The 24,283-nt window shown below is 44.3% G+C and overlaps 1 protein-coding gene across 1 annotated transcript; it reads right to left on the bottom strand.

Moving 5' to 3' along the window:
• Positions 1-742: 742 nt before the first annotated feature.
• Positions 743-19,934, bottom strand: LOC133627113 (inositol monophosphatase 2-like). The gene is given in 9 exon segments (XM_062010308.1): positions 743-858; positions 1,439-1,593; positions 1,776-1,931; positions 5,312-5,364; positions 6,201-6,246; positions 8,595-8,699; positions 13,094-13,227; positions 19,383-19,664; positions 19,746-19,934. Coding segments are annotated over 9 exon segments (1,236 nt in total).
• Positions 19,935-24,283: the final 4,349 nt, after the last annotated feature.

Below are 24,283 nucleotides of genomic sequence, written 5' to 3'. Positions count from 1 at the left end.
GAGGAAAAGGCCTCAAGTTGCACCAGGGAAGGTTTAGATTGGATATTAGGAGAACCTTCTTCACTGACAGGCTAGTTAAACAACAGAACAGGTTGCCCAGGGAGGTGGTGGAGTTCCCATTCTTGGAGATATTTAAAAGATGTGTAGATGAGGGACGTGGTTTAGTGATGGGCTTGTCAGTGTGAAGTTAGTGGTTGGACTCCATGATCTTAAAAGACCTTTCCAACCAAAATGATTCTATGATATACATATATATGGATATATAGCTATGACAGTTAGGAAACAATAACGTCACTTTTATTGCATTCTTAAGCATCACAGAACGAGGGTATTATAGGCACACATTCTCAACTACTTGTCCTTACTACAGTCCTAAAGCTCGTTTACCTGAGATCTGCATCTGTAAAAATAAAGTTCCATTTTTAGCTGCGTGTTACAAAAGACTAAATATCAGCCCCACAGATATGAAATGATAACTTCATTTTGAGACTAATTTACTACAAGTAAAATATGCTATCTTATAAAAAAGATACTGCTGAAAGAGATACATATTCAAAAGGAAACAAGATTCTTAGAGGTTTAAAAATCTCCCTATGCCTTTCCACATAGTAATAAATTTATTAAAAATATTTGACACAGACAATCTCCACAGAAAGCATCCTGCTGAAATCACGTACCATTTAAGCCACCCATCTTGCAAAGGTTAACATAGTTTAGGAGAGTAGACTCCATAGCTAAGTATTTAGTTTTCATCATCCCGTCTGTAGTGAATGGTTTGTAATTCCTGAGCTGTGAACACAGCCATCTCTCTGGTGCCCGCAGCAATCACTCGGCAGGACATCAGATCCAGCGGTCCCCCTGAGAACAAGGGGATTCATGAGAACTGTCTTACATTATGTAAAAAGGCAATGTGTTCTGAAATAGAAACCATGTTGTCATTCAGGAGGTTCAGAAACACTGAAACAATTTCATACGTGGCTCTTTTTGGGGTGGGAAGGACAATCTTATTCAGCAACTCCTATCTGGAGTCACCAGTAAACAATTACTGTGAGATGTGTACTGTCTAAATGAGTAAAATAATAACCTGGAATCATCCTTTCTCAGGAGGATGTCTCCCCAAATCTGTTTGGAATCTGAATGCATCTACCATTCTCCTGGGCTAGTTCTTCACTGTAAATCTGATACTTTAAAGGAATTATTCAGTCATCAAAATAGAGTTTGACTCAGAAGATCTTGATGTGATGAAACCCTGGGCTGGAATTCCATCACTGTGTCATGAATAATCAGCCAGACTCTAGTGGAGAGTACAGACATTTCTACAGGATGCTGCTAGAAATGAGGTAGAGCCATAGGAAGACTGTATTGAGTTAACACAAGTTGCCCCAAAATAGCCACTCGGTCACCCAAAAGTCAACAGAGACAATGATATTTTACTCACCTGAAGTGTCTATCACGGTGCCACCTGCCTCTCTAATAATGACAGTGGCTGCTGCCAAGTCCCAGCACTGTAACCCAAACTGGTAATAGGCGTCTGCAGCACCGGACGCCAAATGGCACAGGGCCAGGGTTGAGCTCCCGATCACACGGACCCCAAACCCCATGAGAAGGACACATGGTAATGGAAAGCAGAAAGGGCCTTTGATTTCAACCTATGTGTCAAGATTGCAAAACATGCCACATACTTGTCTGGGTTTTGCTTTCAGGGGGCGGGAGGGAGTGCTTTTAATGACTTTTGGTCACTAATGTGAGACATATATGGTAAAATATCTTACCCGTGTGCTTGGGCCTTGAGCAATCTCTCAGTGTTTCCAAGGAACAATTTCAAAGTCGCAGGGTCACGTTTTGGACCAATTTCTGTTAAAATTAAGGCCTTCGAGATATCTGCAATGTAGGCAGTTGCTTCCAGTAATTCAACAGCTTCCAGGCAGATTCTAGAAATTTGTTTTTAAACACAACACTAATGGACTTTTCACAATAAAACAGTTTTCATGCCCAAATTTTATACCTCTAACTCTTTCATAGGATAAGTGACAGCTTTGCATAAAAATTCAAGCAAGACCAGATTTCTCATACCAAACAGTCTGATCTAAACAGATATTTTTAAAACCAGAACAGAAAGATTAAAAAGAAGTATGCCTTCTTACATTCCTTCTCTTTATACACACCATTTGATTTCATTGACCGGTCAGCTTTTGGCAAATGTACTAACATTAGTGGTCAACTAAAAATAAACGGGGGACCCAGCATAATAAAATAAACGAGGGATTAGCAATGATTTTAATCTAATTATATTTGAAAACAGGATTTCATGAATAGGGAACTTCAATGAAATTTGTTAATAAACTATTTGGGAATACAGTAAGAGCAAAGGAAACTTTCTACCTAAACCACCAGTCATTCAGTAATAGCTCCTCCTCATTCTGACATTTCAGAGACTGACGACACCTTATGACTGAGAAGAACCCTTACCTATTACAAATGAAACCAGTATCTTAATTAAGAAATACTAATATGAGTGTTATTTCTGTATTGCATTCAGCAAGGGCAATTCTGCCCCACAGCAGATGAGGATGTCAGCCTTGTGTACAGTCAAAGGAAAGACCCACAGTGACTTGCAAGGTGTTGAAGTCGTCCACCTCTGAGATCTGCATACTGCTAGTCTATAACAAGCGTATGCCAATGTAGATGGAGATGGTTCATCAAATGCCAAGTGTCTCTGCTTCTGTTGTGCCAGCTGAACTTGGAGGCATTAAAGGCATGACAAAACTCAAAGGTTTAGCCGTTCATTACTTAGTAACTAGGCTGTGTCCAAGTGTCAGCTGTCACCTCTACTGTGGGTTAAAGGCGAGGCATTCATTCCGCTAGAGAACGGCTGCCTGCTTATTACAGCTAATTGCCTAAGTTGAAAATTCTTAGCAGAAGTAGCAAGGGGGTTTTCAAACTCAAATTAGGCTGGAGACATCATTTAATTAAACAGGCTAACAATGAATTCAGTATTGCAGAAGTAGAGTATGGATTCTAGCAATGCGGTAAACGGTTGGTGAGCAACAGGTACGTCATTAGATTGAAAGATACAAGATATCACAAAGCATAACTGTAGGAACACAGATTTAACAATCACTTTTTAAATTATCGAATTCAAATACAGTAACACCCATCCAGGCACGCTGCAGGGTATTCATTGTTTAGCCATCAGTGAAAACTCTGGATGGTGAAAGCAATTTGCCTCAGATAATTTTGCATAACAGGCCCAAGTTATAATTACAGAATATCTAAAGCACGCCTCATTGCTGAAATGCACCAAGCATTCATACCACACCAGTCACAGCTAGGTCATGACTAAGTTGTTCTTCTGAGTTCTAAAATGAATTTCTAACAGATAAGTGGCTCTCTTCAGTTTTCATAAAGGCTATAGGTAGAAATTAGTTAAAGAGACTAAGAGGGAGGTCTCTGTTTAGGAAAATGAGCTGGCTGATCAAGTATCAGTGGGGTTTCACGAATTCAGGGTACAGGAGAAAATTTACAGGCTACTCCTTACATTAGTACAGGCCAGAAAAATAAGGAGGCTTGGTAGAAGAGATTTAATGGTGATACGGATAGATTTATGAGGAAAAGAACAATTCTGTTGACCACAGAAGCACATACAAGGCCTGACCTGAACCTAAGCATGAGAAGAAACACCATTCAAGATCAAAGGGAAGATGGATCCTTCATTTAGGTGCATCCTGATGCCTGGACTCCCATGCCAGGCCTCTACAAAATTTGGCATTGACAAAGAAGAGTGTTTGCCTGGACTGTGATTTCAAATGATTACATGTGAATAATAAATGTATAGCGCAGATCAATGTTATCCAACAGTCACATTTCCTAGAAACAAAAGGCATGAAGTAACGTGACAGCCTAGACCTCCAACACATCATGCATTGGTGAAGGCTGCTTGACTTCCAGTGGTGGGCATAGGGAAACACACCCTCTCTTCCAGGGCTGGTTTATTTCACTGAAGCCACAGTCCTCACAGAAGAAGAGCAACTGTGATTTTATATACTTAAAACATCAAAAGAAGTGAGACTAAAGAAGATCCATCTTCACTAGTGAAACTGGCCACCACCAAATTATGTCTCTCAAAACACAGGCAAATTTCAAAGCACTTGCAAGGGCAGAAGGTCCACTTCCTTGCTTTGTTCTAGATTTGGATGTCCAGAGAAAGGAAGACAAAGTGGCACGTGCCAAAACTGTTCCTTGCCCATCTGGAAACCAGAACTCTGACTGCAAAAAGGAGTGAGGCCATTTCAAAAGTGGCTCAGCCAGCCCAAATGGGAGCACATGTTTTTAGTCTCTGCCAGCACGGGCTTTTGTGGAACATGAGATATTCAAGCACTGAAAAAAAAGGTGTTATATAATCAAGGATTAAAATCTTAGGGGTCATTGACATTACAACTCTCCAAATAGGGAGATCCAGCTCATAATTAATCCAGGTGAATAGTTAAACTTCCCAAATTTCAGGGAAGTTTTGAGGGTCTGCTTGAGGCACTACAACAAGTCTGTATGTTCAATTGCTTGAATTTACTGTGTTTCAAATTCACGATATCTGGTTTTGGGATAAATTTTTTATCACCTCCTGTGTACAACGATGTACATTTTTGGCACATGTCTGCTTCTGTCTGTTCTCATCTGCATTTTGATTGATTAAAAGAAAACTTCACTACATACATGTGATTATTGTTATCTGTTATCCTTAGGCAAACAGATAGATCTGTAACATGGTTTACCAATAAAATAATTCCATGAAAATGTTGATGAAGTATTGCTAGCTATTTGCATATTGAAACATACCGCACACAAAAGCAAGCTGTTAAAGAACCCCTAATGAAGCACTCATCCTTTAGTTTACAGTTAGCATGTGTGCCTACAGACATAACACACTTCACAGCCGACACAGTACTCTGAATTTGATTCACCATTCACATTGCATCTGGCAAGGGGTTTTTTTGAGGAAGACACTATTAATAGACTCTTTCCCTGAAGACATTTGCAGGAATTTCTTCAGTACCATTCAAGGCTTACATTCAGGTCAGTTCCCCTGTGTGTACTTTGGCTCCTTTTCAGCTTAATACTTTTTTCTGCTTTTCCCATTTGTTTACTGAGGGAGATTTAACATCATTCTTTATTTTTGTTTCAGCTTTGTTCAGTTTACATAACCCAAATTATGCAGCATCAAAATCATGATGGTGTTCTAGAAAACATAAATATTAGAGAAAGCTGTCTGGTAATAATATGTAGTATTTAAAAGGATCTTTGGGAATGAACAAACTTCAGAAAAGCATGGAAGTGTTTCTCTGCAGATTCCATGTTTGAAAAGTCTAACTAGAGAAGTACAGAACATTGTGCTGTTTAAACCAGTAACAGGCACTAGCGCACCTGAAAACTATGTTGTTATTGCATGGAACTCTTGGTGGCTTCACTTACAGCTATACATGTATTTGAGATCATGCAATTAGTCTGAAAAAGGTACATTCCTTTGAATAGCTCCTTCTTCTGTATATATCAAACTGTAAGCTGACAACATACAGAGAAAAGGCAGTAGCGTGATCGGGTATAGCTAGGAGACTGAAAATGGCACATATGAAGGCTGGATACTTAACACACCCCCACCCCCCCGCCAATAATCAAGCTCTCGTGGGAAATACACTTATTCTCCATGTTAAGAAAACCATAAAGGTAGATTAAATTAACTAGGCCCATAAGTTCAGAGAGGTCTTAACAGAAATCAGTTCTGAATTGCCTCACAGCAGCAGTTAGCCTTCACAGATACCGCTTGTAGGAAAGAAGCAATAATGCTAATATAAGAACACTGGGAGATGTGTTTCAATTACAAATAGGCAACACTATTATTTAACTCACCACGGTTTTGTCTTACAAAACCTTGCCCACGTCAGTACTCTCTTTTTTCCCCACATAAATCCTATAATAATATTTATAATAATTTGTAAGAATTATCTTTCAATTGCCAGTTTGCACAAGTAGGTTTTGCAGGACTATCATTTTAGACTAGTAGAGTATGACCACATGAATTAAAAAAGGGTGGAAAAACCTGAGTAGTGGCTAGCTTCTTTCTAAAAGTATTTTATTGAAAGTTCCCATGTGATTTTGAGGGTTCTACCCACATCTCAGACACTCATCTTAAAGAACATACTTCATACCTCTTTGTTAACAGCAAATCCAATGCTCACTGCCACTGTCGGAAATCTGTGAAAAATAAGAAAAGACCCATCACTAATGAAAAATCTCTTGACTTACTCGTTATGCAACTCCCTCAGGCAAAAAAAACCCACATGGAGCTCTGTGGTTTTACTTGTGTCAAAATGCTCCTGGCATTGTACTATTTCTCCTTTGTTGTCCTCTTTGTCAGTGTCGTTAAAACTGAATTTACTATTGGAGAAGGCAAGAAATAAGCACAGGAAGATACCAGGCTTTTTACACGAAACGCGTTGTATATTTTAGTGATCTTTTTGCCTTAGTGTAATTGAATTACCCAGTATAAAATCATCACTGTTGTTATAACAAGTCATCACTTTAAAGAGCACAATCTGTTCAAGTTCAAGCATCAGAGATAGCAATCCAGCTGCACAGATACCTTGCTGCTGACATCAACGTAAGGAGAAACCAGTTCCTCTACCCTCTCTTTCATCAGTCACCATCATGTATTTAATTTGCTCCTTTTGACTAAAGTATAATTATTACACTTTAAACAATGAAAGGAATTCATTTCTTAAAAACAAGTTTTAAAAAGAGTTGTGAAGGCAAGGCTCAGGAAATATTGCTAGTAAGAGAAAATGTCACTTGAAGAAAAGCACATGACATCCCTCCACCTCCCCTTGAATTCTAGGGAATTGCACCAACAAGTTATTTTGTTCTCATTTAATGAAAACTGCAGTTATGTTACATCACAAAGTACAAGGCAGAACATATTTTAAGCAGAAGTATTACAAGCAGTCATTCATTTACAACTTCTAGGACTTAAATGATGAATTAAAGGTTTTGCACTTCTGTGAGAACGAGCCCTAGATTTACTTTTGCAGAGCAGTATTCTGTAAGTCTAAAAACAGTATCTATGTACAACTTTGTTTTTTCTACTTTACATATGTGCAAAGGTTGTACTTCTTAGGAAAACTGAAGCACTTGTATTTGAAAGGGAGAAAACGTCACCACTACAAGGAATAGGTAACAACCACATAAGGCGTTAGGCCAAATGTCATCATAGCACAGCCTTGTTCCTCCAGTTCAGCTCAAGCCTCTGCATGTTCATGTGCGGTTATATATAAACAAGCTGTGAGTCAAGAGCTGTGGGCCATTAAGCAATCAGCAGAAACTTTAGCTTACCTTTAGATAACAGTATAGAGCTCTCCCCAGCACAAACACACACTCCCTCAGATACACTAAGGGAGCTACAAAAAGATAAAGGCATGTGTTCTGGTTTAGCAAGGAGCAGCTTTTGGCTTAGTAACAGGGGGAGCGGGTTGCAGTGAAGACCCGGTAAAGAGTTTGCGGACTCTCCCCCGGCTCCTGGGTTCACACCCACCTCCGGCCTGGCTGGGCCAATCTGGCGCCTCTGCGATCACTATTTAGGGGACGGGAATTTGGAATGCGGGTCGGGAGGTGTAAGAGGGATACAAGATGGAGGCGACCACGCGGACCCTTCAGCCAGAGGAGGAAGGAAGGAGGAGCAGTAGACCGGAGACCCTTCTGCAGGCCGTGGCGAGAATGCAAGCTGTGCCCCTGAAACCTGTGGAGATCCGTGGCAGGACTGAGAGCCACCAGCAGCTCCATGTGAGTGAGCCCGGACGGGCGAGGGACTGTGTGGGGAGACGGCCATGGCCCAGGCCGTGTTGGAGAGCCTGCACGCCGTAGAGCAGCCCCACACGAGAGGCAGAGAGGAGCTGCAGCCTTTGGAATGGGTGCACGTCGGAGCAGCCCGTGCAGGGCTGCCATGCGTGTGAGTTACCCCACGGACTCGCAGGGAGGACTGGTGTGGAGTTCACCCGTCCTGAGGAGGGACAGACGGCAGAAGCTATTGGGAGCAGACTGACTGAGACCTCCACTGCCTGCCCCCCCGAACCGTTCAGGGTGGGGGGCAAGGTAAAAACCCCGGGATCAGGGCTCTGAGCCCGGGAAGAGGGGAGGTGTGGCGGGAAGGTGTTCTTAAAAAGGCTGGTTGGACTCTTCATTGACGTATTCCTCTGTGTTGTTTTGTTTCGTTTTGGTTATGTTTTGGGTTTTTGTGGGTATGTTTTAGTTGATGTTGCATTAAATTATTTTCTGTTTTCTTCCCCAAACCAAGTAGCCTGGTCTGTTTTGTCCTGAACCTTAAGCAGCAATTAAGCCCTCCCTGCCCTCGAGCAATTCTCAGCCTCTTCGGTACTTGAGGCTAATCGTGGTCTTTGTTCCCTGATGGGCCGAAACCAGGACAGCATGACACCTACTTACAAGACAATGGAATAAATCTACCATGGTAAAACATTTTCAAGAAGAAGAGAGGCTTTGTGAGAAGCTACATTTTGCTCTTTTATGTACTTCCCAGTTCACTGTCCACTTACCTGTGCACAAAGTTGCACGTTCCATCAACAGGATCAATAATCCAGGTCGGACTGTCAGTGAGGACACATTTTGAACCAGCAGCAGTGGACTCTTCTGCAATAAACCTGCATTTGGTGTGGAGTAAAACAAGTGTGGTTTAGAGATGTGACGTGAAAAGACAAATTCCATCTTTCTCTTTTTGAAGAGATACTTAATTTTTAATATCTGTATATTTTAATTAATTTTTATATCTATATCTATATGTATAAACGTACATACTGCTTTTTCTTCTCGGAATAAGGAGCTTTCATAGAAACTTTGAAGGAGAGTTCTCAAATTCATAGCACACTATTTTGCATGGTAAAAAGGGACTCCATTTATGTTTCCCAAAATATAAAAAAGTCATGAAAATGAATACAACAATGGATCTAAACTGGCACCCCTGGAACTTCAGAAGGAGTTTTTTAATGCAGAATGTCATTTTATGGGTTAGGACTGTCTATTGCAGTAAGTAATATAAACTGCAAACTGTAGCTGCTTCTCTTCTGCAGCCAAATTCAGTCATTAGGAAATAACACACTCTTAGAAAATCCACAATCTCACTCCTACTTGAATTTTTTACAGTAGACTGACTCGAGAAATGAGGTTTACAAAGCTAAACTTTCTTTTTCCCGTGACCTAGAGAAAATCAACAAGTTATTGGTTTTTTGTTGTTTGGATGCAGAAGGCACAAATTGAAATCTGAGCTCATCTTCTGTTCTGTTGTTCTGTCCAAATTTCTTTCAGTAGATATCCTTTTCCTTCAGTAGATACCCTCCTTTTTCCCTGGGAAATGAACATCCAGTTCTGGTACACTTCCTGCTGACCTTAATTATCCCTGCTCTCCCATGAACTGCTCACGGCCTGTTTCTTTAAGTGCTGTGCAGCTGTCACTCTCAAAGATCTGAATTAAGTGCTGCATGTACAGAAGGTGCAGAATCAGACTGCTAGCACTCAATCTTGCTTTTGGTTTCTCATTCAAATAGCTGGTAGTGGTATTCAGAATCTCCTCCAAACAGTTGAAGATGAAAAAACTCCTCTTGATGACACAAAGAGAAAAAAAAAAACCCAATAAAATAAAATAGCTGCTTGCCCAGGGCTAGAGTAGCAGCTATTTTTTCTTGTGCTCTCAACAAGTGCTGCATGATGCCACATAGCACTTGCAATTGTGAGCTTAAAATGTTCCGCAGACAACACAGGAGGAGACTTTGTGAACTTTCCAAATGCTTTCCCTGAGTAAAAAAAGTACTGTTTTGATGGCATTATAGGCCCCTAGTTGGTATGAAGAGGGAAGAAGGAAATGTTTACTAGGATTTTCATCTCTATTAAAGCTGAAGGAAAAGTCTTGGTGTGGAACTGAGAAATGAGAAAGACTAGAACAAGCGTTTGGAATTCTTTCAAACGTAACATTTTGCAGACTGTTTGCTGTAAATATTTCATTATTTTGTCATGGTGCTGTATAATTTTGACAAATGATACAAATCTTTTACAAATCTTGTAATTAGCATATAAACCCAACCACACACTTTGGCTGTGCTACTGGCTGCAGAGGAAGCTCATCTTCTTGCAGATGGAGCACATTCTCAGACTGTCCACCTTCTCCATAAATTATGCTTCTGCTTCAACCCTCTGCCAACCCCCACAGCCAAAGCCTGAACTGTAGCTGTTTCCTTGCCAGTTCAAGACAGATGAAATGGTAACCTCTTTAAAGACAAGACTACTTCTGTGTGAGTTGTTTTGCTCTCAAGTATTGTAAGTCTGTTTCTCACCTTTTCCTGCACTGGGATGTGACGCTGCAGTCCTCACATACAGAAATGCTAACATGAAGCTGAGGAACAGCAGTGCCATTGATACAGTCTTGATGTCCAAGAATATTTTTTCCAAAATGGATGCAGGATAAATTAGCTACACATTTAATGAAATTTGGGCTAACAGTTTAAAGTAAGCCCCTTGCTGTTATACAACACTAGGAACTGTGACAGTTGCTCAAGGTCAACGTGAGGTGTGTTGTTCTATGGTTTCCTGTCCTGTAAAAATATGCAAACTAAGCAAAACACTTGGCTTGAAATACTGGAGACAAAATTTTATGAACAGCTTGAGAAGCAGGAGGTATAGCCATGTTATCACAGTAGTTAATTTGACAGCCTATGAGCTCTCCTTAAATCTGGATTAAAGTTTTCTCCCACTGAAAATGAGTCCAGTGATTTTAGCCAACTCTCATCATACATCTGTTCTTACCATGGTGCCACTCTGAAACTCATTGTTGGAACAGCAGGGAAACCTGTAGCATAGTAAGTGCTGAAACCTGCAGCAAGGGTGTCATCCAGTAGAATGCAGGAGGTTCAAGCCAGGGCTGTCCCCTCACCTATCCCCGTATGGAGGCCTGAGAGCAGAAGGCCAGGAAGCTAGTGCTGGATGTCACTCTCTATAATGACTGTGTCGTGGTTGTAATGTCTACAGGATTAAGGCCACAATTAAAACTGAAGATGACAACTTGTGTAACAATACAGCCTTTCAGGCTGTGCCTATCCACAATTCAAAGATCTATCGGAAAAATCCCCTTTTGAAAAAACTCACTTGAAGGATGTCAGAGTACCAAAGGGTGGTGAGAGATGAAAACTTGGATGAAGTGTGAATGAGGATGATACATATCACTGAACCAAGTGGAGAGAAGAAGAATGAAACGTGGGACAGAATTCTCTTTTCCACGTGTTTTCCTAATACTTCTCTTTACTTCTGGGTACACTTCCAATATCTCAAGACTCATCACTGTCACAGTGCAAATGGCACAGATTCTCATGAGAACCCTTTTAAATTTTTAATGTATTGTAATTTTTTTTTACTTTTTAATGTTCCTCTTAAGGTACATTTGTTGATTCAGAGAACATAAGAATCAAGAGAGAAGAAGTAGCAGAATGCTTCCAACAGCAAGATTAAGTAACAGACTAAACAAAGTGTGCACGATCTTTTGAAGTTTTTGTTTTACTTGAATTTAAACCTTGATTGCTACTGTGGACTCCTCATTGCAAATGTTTTAATCTAGTCTAGTTAAATCTAGTTTAATCAATTGTTTAACATAAATGCATTTACTGTCTGAACAAACTCTAACCAAACCCAATAACCAACATCAGCAAAATACTGAAGAAATAGCAATTCCTTCATTTGCCTATAAAGTCAGAAGCTAACTGTACAGAGTTAATAAAGTCAGGGATTCTTCAGTTTCTAGGTCTTACACTGACCTTAAAACTTTTGTTCCCATTCTGAGTTCAATTAAGCACTTCTGATGAATCTTATTTTATGTGTATGTTTTATGTTCTCTGGCAGACTGTTCAAGGCAAAAAAACCCCACAACACAGGAGTGGAGATGAGAAAGGAGCACAGGCAGCAATAGTCGAAGGAATATTACACAAATAATAGGCTCGTAAAGCCTGGCACTCTCTTGAGAATGGTGGCCAAGAACCACACATTGTGCTGCACAGTACTGCTTCAGGATGTGATCACACACAACACGTATTTAGAAAGCCATATTTAGTATACAATGTTTTTTCTGTTCCTTCTTATGGTGGGGTGTTGGGTTTTTTTTTCCTAGCAGCATTGTCGATAACCAGATTAGTAGCTGAGCCCTCCAGATTTTCATCTTTGTTGATTTCTGCACAGTGCTGGAGTGTAAGGCTCATCTCTGTCAGAGATGCACACAGTTAGAAAGAAGTCATACAGCATTTAAAGGATACACAGGCTCTGCACTGGCTCTGCAGGAAGATTCATTTTATCCATGTAGACTGAAGTCAAATGTTTGATGCAGACCCTCTGCATCAAACCAAACCCAGACAACTCATAGAATCTCTCTCTATTCTGCACAGGTGCTAGGAATGGTTATTTTTCAAATTGACCATAATAATTCAAGAGAAGCCAATAATTTGATCTCTTTTTAAAACCTTGGGTTGACACCCCATATACTAATTTATAATCTCTTCATGTACATGCATCAAATGATGACGATAAACAACTCTGCTCCTCACTCATTTTAGGACTCCATACAACACAGGGTGGATGTGATTAAATACGGTACTTGTCCTGATTTGGCAAATGCTTACCTATCATGGCAAAAGAAAGCAGAAGAAAGGTCTGTAGGACAGGACATTTGCTATCATTAATTTCAACTATATTTTAATAGATATCCTGGGAAGAATTCTTATACACTAGAGGACTGATCAGTGGAGATCCACATGGAACCTTTGTACATGATACCCCTAGAGGGGAAACACGACTATTCAATATATATCTTAAGAAACATAAAGATAATAAAATATAAAGTACTACGTATAGGGAAGTAATACTTCTTAAACAAAGGAGTCCTGTGAAAATGTCCAACAGCAATAGGTTAATATACATGAGAAATAGATACTTTTAAAATTCCCTTGAAGTGCCAGTCAGATATTTAGCTCTTAAAGGAAAAAAAAATCATCCCATAGGCACTCACCTGTGGGAAGGAAATTTCTCTTTCAGAACAGAAATAATTCAACTTGCCACAAAATGATCAGTTTCTGTTACAAGATCTGCAGCAGATGTCTTTGTGGACACTTGTTTTTCCTCTGTTAGAGCTTTCCTAATAATCTGAAACAGAAGTTCACAGACCATAGTTGTTGGCCATTCATCCAGTGCACACTAAAATAATATATTTACTGAAAAATTATACCTAATCCTGAAAAAACAATTGTAAGCCTAATTCTACCAGAGTGTGTTCTCATTCTTCTGACTTTTTAAAAAAGTCCTTCTGAGCTAATGAGTAGTCTTTGGAAACACACCATTTTGAATCATTCTGTGAGAACCACTCTTGACAGTTCAGAAAGGGACTGAGGAACGGAACGCAACTAAGAGAATAAAAGGATGATGGCAGTTGTAGCCAATTAGGAAATTACAAAAAATACATGTAAGATAAGAAAGAGCCTTAACACTCAGGAATTTTTCATGGAAACTCCCTCTGCTTCTTTTCTTTTCTTTAATTTACAGGGTCAATACCCCACTGCTCTCTTACTTTAAAAGACATGCAATAAGGCAAACCCCACTTGTTTATTTTATCTCGAGTATATGGGTTTTTGGAACTTCAAGAGCTGACCACCCACTAATTCCCAAAGAATTTCTATGTCTTTAATAAAACAAAAAACTTAAGACTTTTCCCTAGGTATGGAACCAGTGATCTAACCCTGGACTCTTCTAGAAAAGTCTTTGACATGTTTTTTAAGGATTTAGCTGTTATAAACTCAGAACTAAACCACATCAACTGCAAATGCACATATGGGAAAACAGTTAAAAGCTTTCTTCTAGTTTTCCCATCTTATTTCTGGTTTTTTTCTGTTCTTTCATTAAAATAAGAAGGCAGGATGCAAATGGAGCTGACTTATTTTTATAACCAGTGAAAACGATAAACTATTTGAAATTAGGAAAACAAAAAAAACTCCCAAACATTAAACACCTCTTATTTGTACAGAATTATATTAACTAAAACTGGCAGCAACAAGACCAATATTCCAAGTCCCTTCCAAAACTTTCAAATATTTCAATTGTTTAACTAATTTTCCACTATCCACTACTATTCCAAATATCAAAGTAGTTTTAAAGTGTTGAGAAATGCTTGATGACCAAAGAAAACAGTTGTGCTGCATGGGAAGGGGAACCAGCAACTCCCAAATTTCAGTCTCGCCTCTTGGTTTTCATAGTAGAAAATACTGTGTTTGAAGAGTGTGCTGATTGTTCTGCCAAGTAATGGATATGGCCAACTGTTGCTTTAGTACAGAAGGTGTCTAATGAAGGTATTCAAAACACTAGTTATGCCTATTTACTGAGCTTGTGAAGGCAGGTTAAAACTTTTCAGCTTGACGTCTTGCAGAGCTTCACTATTGTATATAAAAATATTAACTACACTTACTTCTTTTACTCCCCTCAATGCCCTCCATGGTTTTCTTGAAGGTTTTGCTGTAGGAGCATAAAAGCACAACTCTAGGAATGCCCTCGAGCTCCTCTTCAGTACAAAGTAAAATTCAAAACAATACAGCCATCTTGGTTGTGTATTCTAAAAAAATGCTACTCTGTTACAATTTAATTGTTCTTTACTTTTATACTGCCTGTACACAAGTAAATGCCCTGCTTAGAACTGGGCTCAGAACTCTGCATAGTGAAATAGATGAGGAATATGCTCCTTTTAATAGAGAAGATTTCAACAACTTCTTAGCAGTGCCATGGTTTTGACTTCTACTCAGTTTTAATATAAGATTAAGGAGATTTTTGTAGCCATTTAAATCAGTATGTGCTCAACGAGGGAGTGAGATCACACCTGAGCCTTGCTGCAAAAACAAGAGAGGTGCAAGCTCTCTGCTGTGGTTGTTCTCTGCAGTCAGTTGCTCTTCACCCTGTGATCCAGCACTTGATCTCTCCCTTTTTAACACAATCCTTTGCACCTCTCAGCACTGAATTTATTATTTTTCATTTCTGACCCTTTCTCCAATTGCTCCTGACCATTTTTAACTCTGTTTCTCTGTTGATCTGCACGTGCCAGCCTGAAGCTCCAGTCACTTTGGAGGTGCGACTTATGCAAGGGTGTGACTGATCAGAAGCAGTGTCTGATGGCCTTCTCACCTCTCTCTTCCTCTGCAGACCTGTGCTGAGGGGCTGTGACACACATTACCCAGTCCTACGATGTGCTGCTTCTCCCTGCCTCTTGTGTAACTGATGTGTCAAGGGAAGAGCAGAAGAAGGGAAGTCACAATGCTATGCTGAGGTCATCAGCTACATATGGGCACCATCTGCATCAGCTCACCTGTGGTGGTGCCATGGGATGGATTCATCCCTGATAATTCTCTGCATTCTAGGAAGGGTCTGACAAAAGGGACTCATATGCATTTGCATCAGCTTGTATAGGTATGCAATCCAAGCTAGTGTCCCCCACAAAGACCACATTCCCTGCATCATTGGGGAAACAGCTTTATTCTTCACAAATTCATCAAATAGCTCAGAGTAGTCCAGAATTCAGCTTATGTTGAATAATCCCTAAAAATCATCTACCTACAGAGTATTACAGCCCGGGGCCTCAGACTACTCCAACAACATCACTCAGCTCCTTTCCTTGCAGAAGCCTTACAACAAGGTTTGAAGACACCTACTGCAATTGCCTGGTCTTCCCAGCTGGGCGTGAAGCTCCAGAAAAGCTTCTCTCTTTCTAACAGACAATAGGTAAGTGAAAGATCTACAGGTGAAGAACTACAGGTTGATGAAATGAAAACTGCTGATTGTTCCTTATCACTATTGTACAACAAAACTGGCAACCAAGATGCTGTATTTTGTCTGTAAATGTCTTTTATACTCTATTATAGGTTGTATCTAGACTGGAAATTTTACAACAATTTCTAAGCAGCTGGTTTTTGGGAGTGTGGTTATTTACAGCAGAGCCACTTAACACTTATCCCATGCTGCCTTCCCTCTAACAAAGAATTGCCTAGATCTTATCCTAATACCCTGTCTGGGAGCATTTGGTGGGGGGGGTGTTATGCAAAGTGATGGGCATTTACATCAAGCAGTACATGCACGAAGACCACATCACAGAGCAAGAGCGAAGTTGTCCTTCTCCCTTCTTCATTTCCCACGGAGCAGGGCACAGTGCAGTCATGGTCCTGGACTTCTCCTTTCCTAACACCTTTGTGAAACTAATTCACACAAAGGAGAATGAAGAGGACAGAGGGAAAAGACGCCTTCTCCCCCAGTACCTGCCAGGACAGCCACCTCCAGTGAGGTCCTTGTGGTAAGTATTTTATCTCACCTTATCCTGGGAATTCCAAGTTGGTTTTACTTGCCTGCAACATTGTCCTGAAATATTTGCCCAAACACATAATTAAACATCTAGATAAAAAGGATAACTATCTGCAAACAATTTAGGAAATATCAATCCAGTTTGTTAAAAAAAACTGTCTGTGTTCCATAGACAACAGCCTAACAATATCCCTTGGGTGCAAATATGGGGGAAAAAGACTTTGGCTTTTTAGAATCAGCGGATATGCCTTTTTTTTCAGTGGGATTCTGTGAGGTCTCTTATGCCTCACAAAAATATCCTCTGAAAAAAAGAGTCAAAAAGTACTTAGTGTGGACTGAATGTGATGGCTTCCAGTCTGAGTTTCTTACCCTTTTTTTCACCCATATGTACATCACTCATTTTGGTGAAGTTTCTCTGACTGTAATCTCAGAGAACTCTGCAAATATTACTCAGTGCTCTCAACAGCATCAAGGATGCTGTTTTTTTTTAAGCAAAAAGTCATACTAAACCAACAAGCACAGTCTCATGAATACAGCAAGCAGAGCATACTCATAGAAGACCTTGCAGAAGAATGGTTTCAAAAAGTGCAATTACATGTGGCCTCACAGAGCAGGTTTTGCATCATTTTCATGCAGGTCAATTACCAAGGTTACAAAACCATGGCCACTCTCATTATGAAAAAGCCATACGTATTAAATGAGAGTCTGTGATCATTCATAAAAATAATGAAACTAAGTAAGAGGATGGGCGAGAATGTCACAGTTTTAACCTGGGAATAGAAGTTATTCCAGCAACACAACTTTTGACAAATATTCAAGCAATCACTTCTTTAATGGCCTTTGAAGTTTAGAAGAAACTATACCAAAGCATAGATGTCGATCCATTGGAACGAAGATACATTTTACTCCAACTCATGAAATGTAAACCAAACAGTCACGTTTGGGGACAAAAGGGGACACCAGGAAATTGTATTACCGTCTACATTTCCCTAAAAATTCAAAATCTTGACCTGCATGCCTTTCTTTAGGTTGGCCCCTGCACCAAGTCTCTTTTAGAAACTTTCTAATGATTCCAAGCCTTCCTAACCTGCCATGGTCCTGAAAAATGGAGGGCCTTAAAAGCAAGGCTAAAGTGGTGACATTTCAAGCAGGCATGGAAACAGGAGGCAGATCTGGGGAGAAAGAGTGCAAGCAGACTTCTAGCAATGGAGGCAAAAGTGGAGAGCTCTGAGGGGTGGGAAGAGAAGCAGAAGAACAAGATGAACATGACCAGCGGAATCGACTATTTTTGGTGACCCATTTGATCAGTCAATTTTCAACAAAAATCCAGTCCTACCAAACCTATATCACACTGCATTTTGTGTTCTTGTCTCTAGACTCTTTTGGGGACAGCTAGAAGTGGATTGACACTTAAATAAAAGATACAGCCCTATTTGCACCTTTTCCTCCACAAGAATCTCTGATGGGTTTTGGAACTAAAAACATACCTTAACGTTACAAAGTTAATAAAGACCCGACACAGTTCCAAAGTCCTACTTAAACAATATCTTTGACTGGTTTAAATTTGGGCTGCCGATGAATTGGGCATTTCCTGCCAGTTGCACTGTAGCGATGGCAAATTGTGAGCTAAAAAGATACCAGGATGAATTTTCTGGCATGTTTATATCTTCCAGGAAGAGGTACTCAGCTGTGGTCTTCTAGGCAATTTAAATGTCTGGAGATGGTTATGGCTGTGAGCAAGTCATGAGTTTCTCCTGTGAAATGGCTGGCAGAATGAGTATGCTGGAGACACTGCTGTTTGGAGAGCCTGTGAGAGCATGACCTGTCATCCCAATTTGGATTATCCACTTATTCCCTTGTATTACTAAAACAAGTCTCCTCTCCTCTGGCATTCTGTTCCATCTTTGTGTGTGTCTTTCTACTAAGGAGAAAATACATTTAATAACACACATTAAGGAAAAGTTACAGGTCCTAAACTCAAGATAGAAAAGGGAGGCTCTTAAATCATAGTGTACAGATACAACGTGAGTTTCAAAATAGAGCAGATGGAAGCAGAAGAGAAATACATGTTGCTGAGGTTTGTGTTTTACTCAGTTTCTCATCTGAACAATCTGCTGATCCCATTTCTTGGCTCTGGTAGAGTTGGTGCAATTTTTGCTGCTGCGCACAGTGCGGCCAGGATGTCTCCTGAGATGACCAACCTTCTGCTGTGTCAAAACACGGATCTTAACTAAGCTAACGGAGATCTTTGCAAGGCCACTGCCGATTTATCCCCAGCAAGTGAAATTCAGTTACTCTGAAGACACCGGTATGTAAAAGAAGAAGAAAAAGCCTCCCTGACACGGGCATTTTTTCTCTGCACGAGCTGCTCAAAACTAAATGCTGGTCCTGGAACGTGCACATACACAACATTCTGGATAAAGGCACCACAGCGTAAAGCTTCAGTTATACACAAATTCAACCTTAACATCACCACACACTTCAAAACGTGACAGTAATAGAATAAACGCTCGGTGTACATTTGAAAAAGTTACTAAAACCACCTTCACGCTGACAGTTCTTTCCACCGTATTATTGAAGTGAAATCAGAATACTTCCAGTTACAAAATAAACTGGCCTTCACTTGAAGGGGCTCCTCGTCCTTAGCTGGACGTGACCCCCGCGGCCGAAGGGGGCGGCCGAAGGGGGTGGCCGAAGGGGACGGCCGGGGTCTCCGGCAGCGGGGGCCTGGCCCGCTTGCCACCTACCCGCCAGCTCTGCCCCACCAGCCTAATGCCCACACGGCGCTTCCTCAAACCGCCCGCCTCTAGCACAATTCTTTCTTTCATTTCGAAGCGCAGCCGGTACGGCCGCCTGGGAGAAGGATGCTCCAGCCGCAGGGCAGCCTGCTCCGCACCCCCAGCCTCTCCGCGCCCCTGTCCCGCCGCCGGGCAGCGCTCCGCGGCGCGGGCGGGGAGCGATCCTCTCACCTGTCCGGCGCGGAGCGCCAGCTGCACCGCCGCCTCCGCGCACTCCTTCCAGGGGTCCCCGCCGCCGGCCACCGCCCCCACCTCCTCCTCCTCCTCCTCGCACGGCTTCCTAGCGGCGGCGACTCCGCTGTCCGGGCCGGGGCAGGGGGCCGCGGAGGGCCCGGCTCCTCGCCGAGGAGCGGCCGCGGAGGAGGGCGGCCGGCCCACGCACCGCCGCCCGCTCGCCCGCCCGCCCGGTGCGCCGCAGCCGCCGCTGTCACTCCGCGCCGTGGCGCCTCCCCGCTGGGGGGAGCGGGCCGGAGGGAGGCGGCCCGGCGGCTGCCGCCATCAATGGGAAAGGCGGGGCTACAACGCGGCGCCTGCCTGCTGGGCGCTGACTGGAGCTGAGCCCCGGGGCCGGAGAAGGGCCGGGAGAGGCGGGGAGGGGGGCCTCCGAGAGGAGCGCCGAGGCCGCGCCGAGCCGCCGAGGGCAGGATGTGGCGGAGAGGCCGCCGGCCCGGCCTGCCCCGCACCGCCGCCATCAGCACTGTCGCCGCCACCCGCCACCGCCATTGCCGTGGCCCAGCCGCCCCTCGCCCGACATGGCACAGCGGCCGTTACCGCCGGCCAGGCTGGGCTCCCCAGTCTGGGGCTGGGGCTGAGGCGTTAGTTTCCTCCGAGATAACGAGCCCCTCTTCCCGCAAGCCCGAGCGCCCCTCGGGGGTACCAGCGCCCCGTGGCTCCTGTGAGCCGGGCCCGGAAGGCCCGGGGCCCGCTGGTGTGCCGGGGCGAAGGGCGGTCCCAGGGAACGGCAGGCCGGGCGCCAGCGTTATCGCCGCTCGGAGGGAAGAGCTGGCGGCTGGCATCGCCCATCGCGAGAATGAAGGGGAAAGGTGGGAAAAGTGGCCCGGGCAGCGGAAGGTGTGAGGAGAAGGAGACAGTGTAGCAAACTGTTAGGTTCATCAGTTTATTGGTGCTTGGGAACGGAAACGGATGCTGACAAATACATTGCCCTTCAGATTATCCATTTCTCTTTGTATGACATTTTGGATTTGTCAATAAGAGAATTAAGAACCTATTGTTAAAACAAACACATAAGCCAAATTATCATTAGTTGGAGCCAGCAGAGCAGGGGGGACCAGTGGCAGACAGCTGAGAGATTCTGAATCTACATCTGTTACGGACAAAAAAGTTGTCACATCTGTTTTCTTCTATAAAGGAATTTATTAATTAATGTTTAACATAAAATAAAGACATTTAGCAAGCGGCAAATGAGCAAAACAGCGCTGGGTGACCGGGGAAACACAGTAGTTCCGCCACGGCACACTTTGGCCTTCTATTTCCCGCCTTATATAAGATTTCAATGCTGTCCACACGCCTGAACATAGTCCATGATTGGGTTCCGAAATGTCCAGCTTTTACGTCGGAGATCTTCATTGGTCATCCTTAGGATTTAAAGTTCTTTTTCCTCTGCATTTGCTGTAGATGGGATGTCCTGATATTCCCAATTTGGTCCGTATTCCTCTGCATTTGCTGTAGATCGGATGTCCCGGTATTCCTAATTTGGGCATTTTTGGGGTCCAGCAGTACTCCTGTTCCCTCTCGATTACTTATTTTTAAGCACTATCACAGTGTCCCCATAGCCCATTTTCACGGTCCACCCCTAGATATCTATAAACAAACAGAACTGAGAGCTGACCTTATCTCTCTCTAAAACACTTATCTCTCTAAAACACTCCATATTAAGTTTGTCACACCTAACACATATTTTTCTTAAACTCTTATTATTTTAAATACTATATTTATTATGATCAATAAACACTCTATATTATGATCAATACACACTCTATATTATGATCAATACACACTCTGTATTATTTATTACACCAGCATGGCCGTGGCAACTCAGGATGGCTGCTGCTGCCTCGCGGATCTTGCCATGGGATGTGTAGGAAAGGACCAAACCAAGGCAAAGGGTGAGATCAGGTGGTTTCTGGAGGAGCAGAGGTGGGAAAACAGAGAGAAAAGGGGTTGAAAGAAGCAGGTCACACGTACACAGGGGGCTGATCAGTCCACTTCTGTGGCCTTGCCTTGCAGCTGATCACCACAGCCTGTCCTGCTTTCCCAATACCTGCACATCCAAGTGCTTTCTAGGGCAAGGGATCTCTCTGCTCTAGGCACAGATGGAGGTCCGAATGCCAGAGCATCTGAGTGGGAACTACAAGTCCTCAGGTTTAGTGTTCTCTGTTGGGGGCAACTGGTGAGAGCAGTGGTGGGGGGGGGGGTGGTGTGTGTGTGGTGGTTTGGCCCAACCAGCCCAGCAGCAGCACGACAGTCTCTTGCTCGGTGCCCACATCCACCCCCACCCTCGTTAGGATGGCAGAGGCCCCAGCGAAATGGCAGTAAAAAGATCACCAAGGTTGTTGTGGATGGAGACAAGGGCAGGGAGGGATCGCTGCCAGTGACGGTCCTGAGCAAAACAGACTCCAGTGCTTGACCGAGAGAGGAGAGTAGGAACGCTTATTCTACAGGAAAAACGAAGGTGGGAGCTCTCCTCATTCGTGTGCAGTCAGTCTGCTCAGCCCAGACTCAAATAAAGGCTGCCGTGGGACCCCTCTACAGGAGTAGGATGGACACCTTGTGACTGGGTTTGTGATGCCAACTTTGACGTGAACAAGCCATTCTTCAAAGCTGGCCATGGTCAGGGAATCACGGAATCACAGAATGGTGGGGTTGGAAGGGACCTGCAGAGATCATCTAGTCCAACCCCCCTGCTAAAGCAGGTCCATCTCTGTCAGGAACGTGTCCATAGAGGTTCAGAGAGCTCCAAGGAAGGAGCCTCCACACCCTCCCTGGGCAGCCTGGGCCAGGGCTCCCTCACCTCACAGGGAAACATAGTTTTCCTTACATTTCAATGGAACTTTTGTTGTTCCAGCTTCTTTCCATGACCTCTTGTCCTGACACTGCCTACACCAGGAAAAAGGGAAAGCCCAGCCTCCTGACACCCACCATGTAGACGTTTGTAACTATCAATGAGATCCCCCCTCAGTCCCCTCCAGACTAAAGAGCCCCAGATCAGAAGAAAGCCCCCAGCCACAGCTCTCCTACTCCTCTAGAGAGGTCCCAGGGGAGCCTGTCAGCCAGCAAAGTGCTCCCTTGCCAGCTCCTGTGATGTGGGAGCTGTGACAGAATCACAGAGTGGTAGGAGCTGGAAGGGACCTCTAGAGATCATCTAGGCAAGCCCTCTGCTAAAGCTCCCAACTAGATCAGGTCACACGGGAAGGTGTCCAGGCCGGGCCTGAGAACCTGCAGAGCAGGAGCCTCCACAGGCTCCTGGGGCAGCCTGTGCCAGGGCTCCCTCAGCCTTCCTCTAAAGAGGCTTTTCCTTCGGTGAGACTACTTGTGTTGCAGCTCTTGTCCATCAGCCCTGGGGCTCTCCCTGGGCACTCCCATCCCGCCCCATCCCCTTGCCATGCAACTGTCAAAGTGCCAAAGTGCCGAGCTGCCGGCTTCAGGCTTCTTCCCTAGGGCGTGTCCCCCCCTGGCCCAGCCCCAGCGCCAAGGACACCCAGCCCAGGGCTGCGTCATGGGCTCGTCTTTATTGCAGGAGCCGTGGCGGCCGGGAGGCTCAGGCCCAGCAGCCGCGCGGCGGATCAGAGCCGGCCGGGCTCAGCCACGGCGGCGGCCGCGCGTCCCGCGGCGGCGGCTGCGCGTCCCGCGGCGGCGGCGGCTCCTCACGGGCCGCGGGCGCCTGGGCTGCCCGGCCCTGCGGGCTCTCTTGGCTCGGCGTGGGCCCCGGGAGCGGCGGCTCCTGCTGCGGCTCCTGCTGCGCGCTCTGCGGCTCCGGGCCCGGGCCATGCTGCCGCTGCCCGAGCGTGCTGCTCAGCCGCTGCCCGCACTGCCGGCTCCCTGCCCCCGGCCCGCTTTTATAGGGCTGCTGGGGCCGGGCCCTTTGTGACAGCGCCACCTTCTCTGGCCCATCCACGCTCTCGGGCACCTTCTCTCAGCACTGACGTCACCAGGGCTGCACCCGCCGCGCTGCGCGTGGGCTCCAGCGCAACGATGGTGCTGACCACAGGGCATCCTACAGGGACCGCAGGGAAAAAACACCACGACACAGCCTGTTTGCTGTCAGGACTTGTGAGCCTGTGATGGATCCAGGCTGGAGCAGTCTGTCCCTGAAGGACTGCTCTCCTGATGCGTGACCCTCGCTGGGGCAGGGAGTGAGGAGCTGCCCCTGTGGCAGGCCCCAGGCTGGAGCAGTTGGGGAGGAGCTGCAGCCCACGGCAAGGAGCCACGCTGGAGCAGTTGGGGAGGGACTGTCTCCCGTGGGAGGGAGCCCACAGTGCAGCAGTGGCAAGTGTCAGGAGGCCTCCCCCTGAGAAGCAGCAGCATCAAAGTGCATCTATAATGAACTGACCCCAACTCCCACTCCCCATCCCCTGCGCTGCTGGGGGGGGAAGGAAGGAGAGTCCTGGGAAGAGGAGGGGTGGCAGGAGGTTTTTTTAAGATGGTTTTATTTCTCACCTCCCTGCTCTTATTGTTCCTTTAATAAATCACACCTTTTTCTCCCCAAGTTGTTTCTGTTCTGCCTGTGATGCTCATTGCTGAGTGATCTCTCCATCCTTATCTGAACTCACAAGCCATTTGTTATCTCTCTCTCTCTCTCTCCTGTCCAGTTTGGGACGGGCAGTGATTTTATGACTTGGTGGGCCCTGGGCTAAACCACCACCCAATGCCTCTTAGTAATGAGTCACCCATCATGAGCACCCGTCGCTTCTTTCTACGGTGCCCATTACCTGTTGCTGGTGGAGCAGCTGATGGTGAATTGTTTGCTGGGGTTTCGCTTTCTGGAGCTTGCTCATCCAAGTCCCTTGCCACCAGTGCCTCACACTTATTTGTAGTTACACGGAATCTTAAGG

The sequence above is a fragment of the Colius striatus genome, chromosome 17 (genome assembly GCF_028858725.1).
Source record: "Colius striatus isolate bColStr4 chromosome 17, bColStr4.1.hap1, whole genome shotgun sequence".
Taxonomy (NCBI): Eukaryota; Metazoa; Chordata; class Aves; order Coliiformes; family Coliidae; genus Colius; species Colius striatus.
The sequence above is the reverse complement of the archived record's forward strand: the minus strand, read 5'-3'. Positions and strand labels throughout refer to the sequence as shown.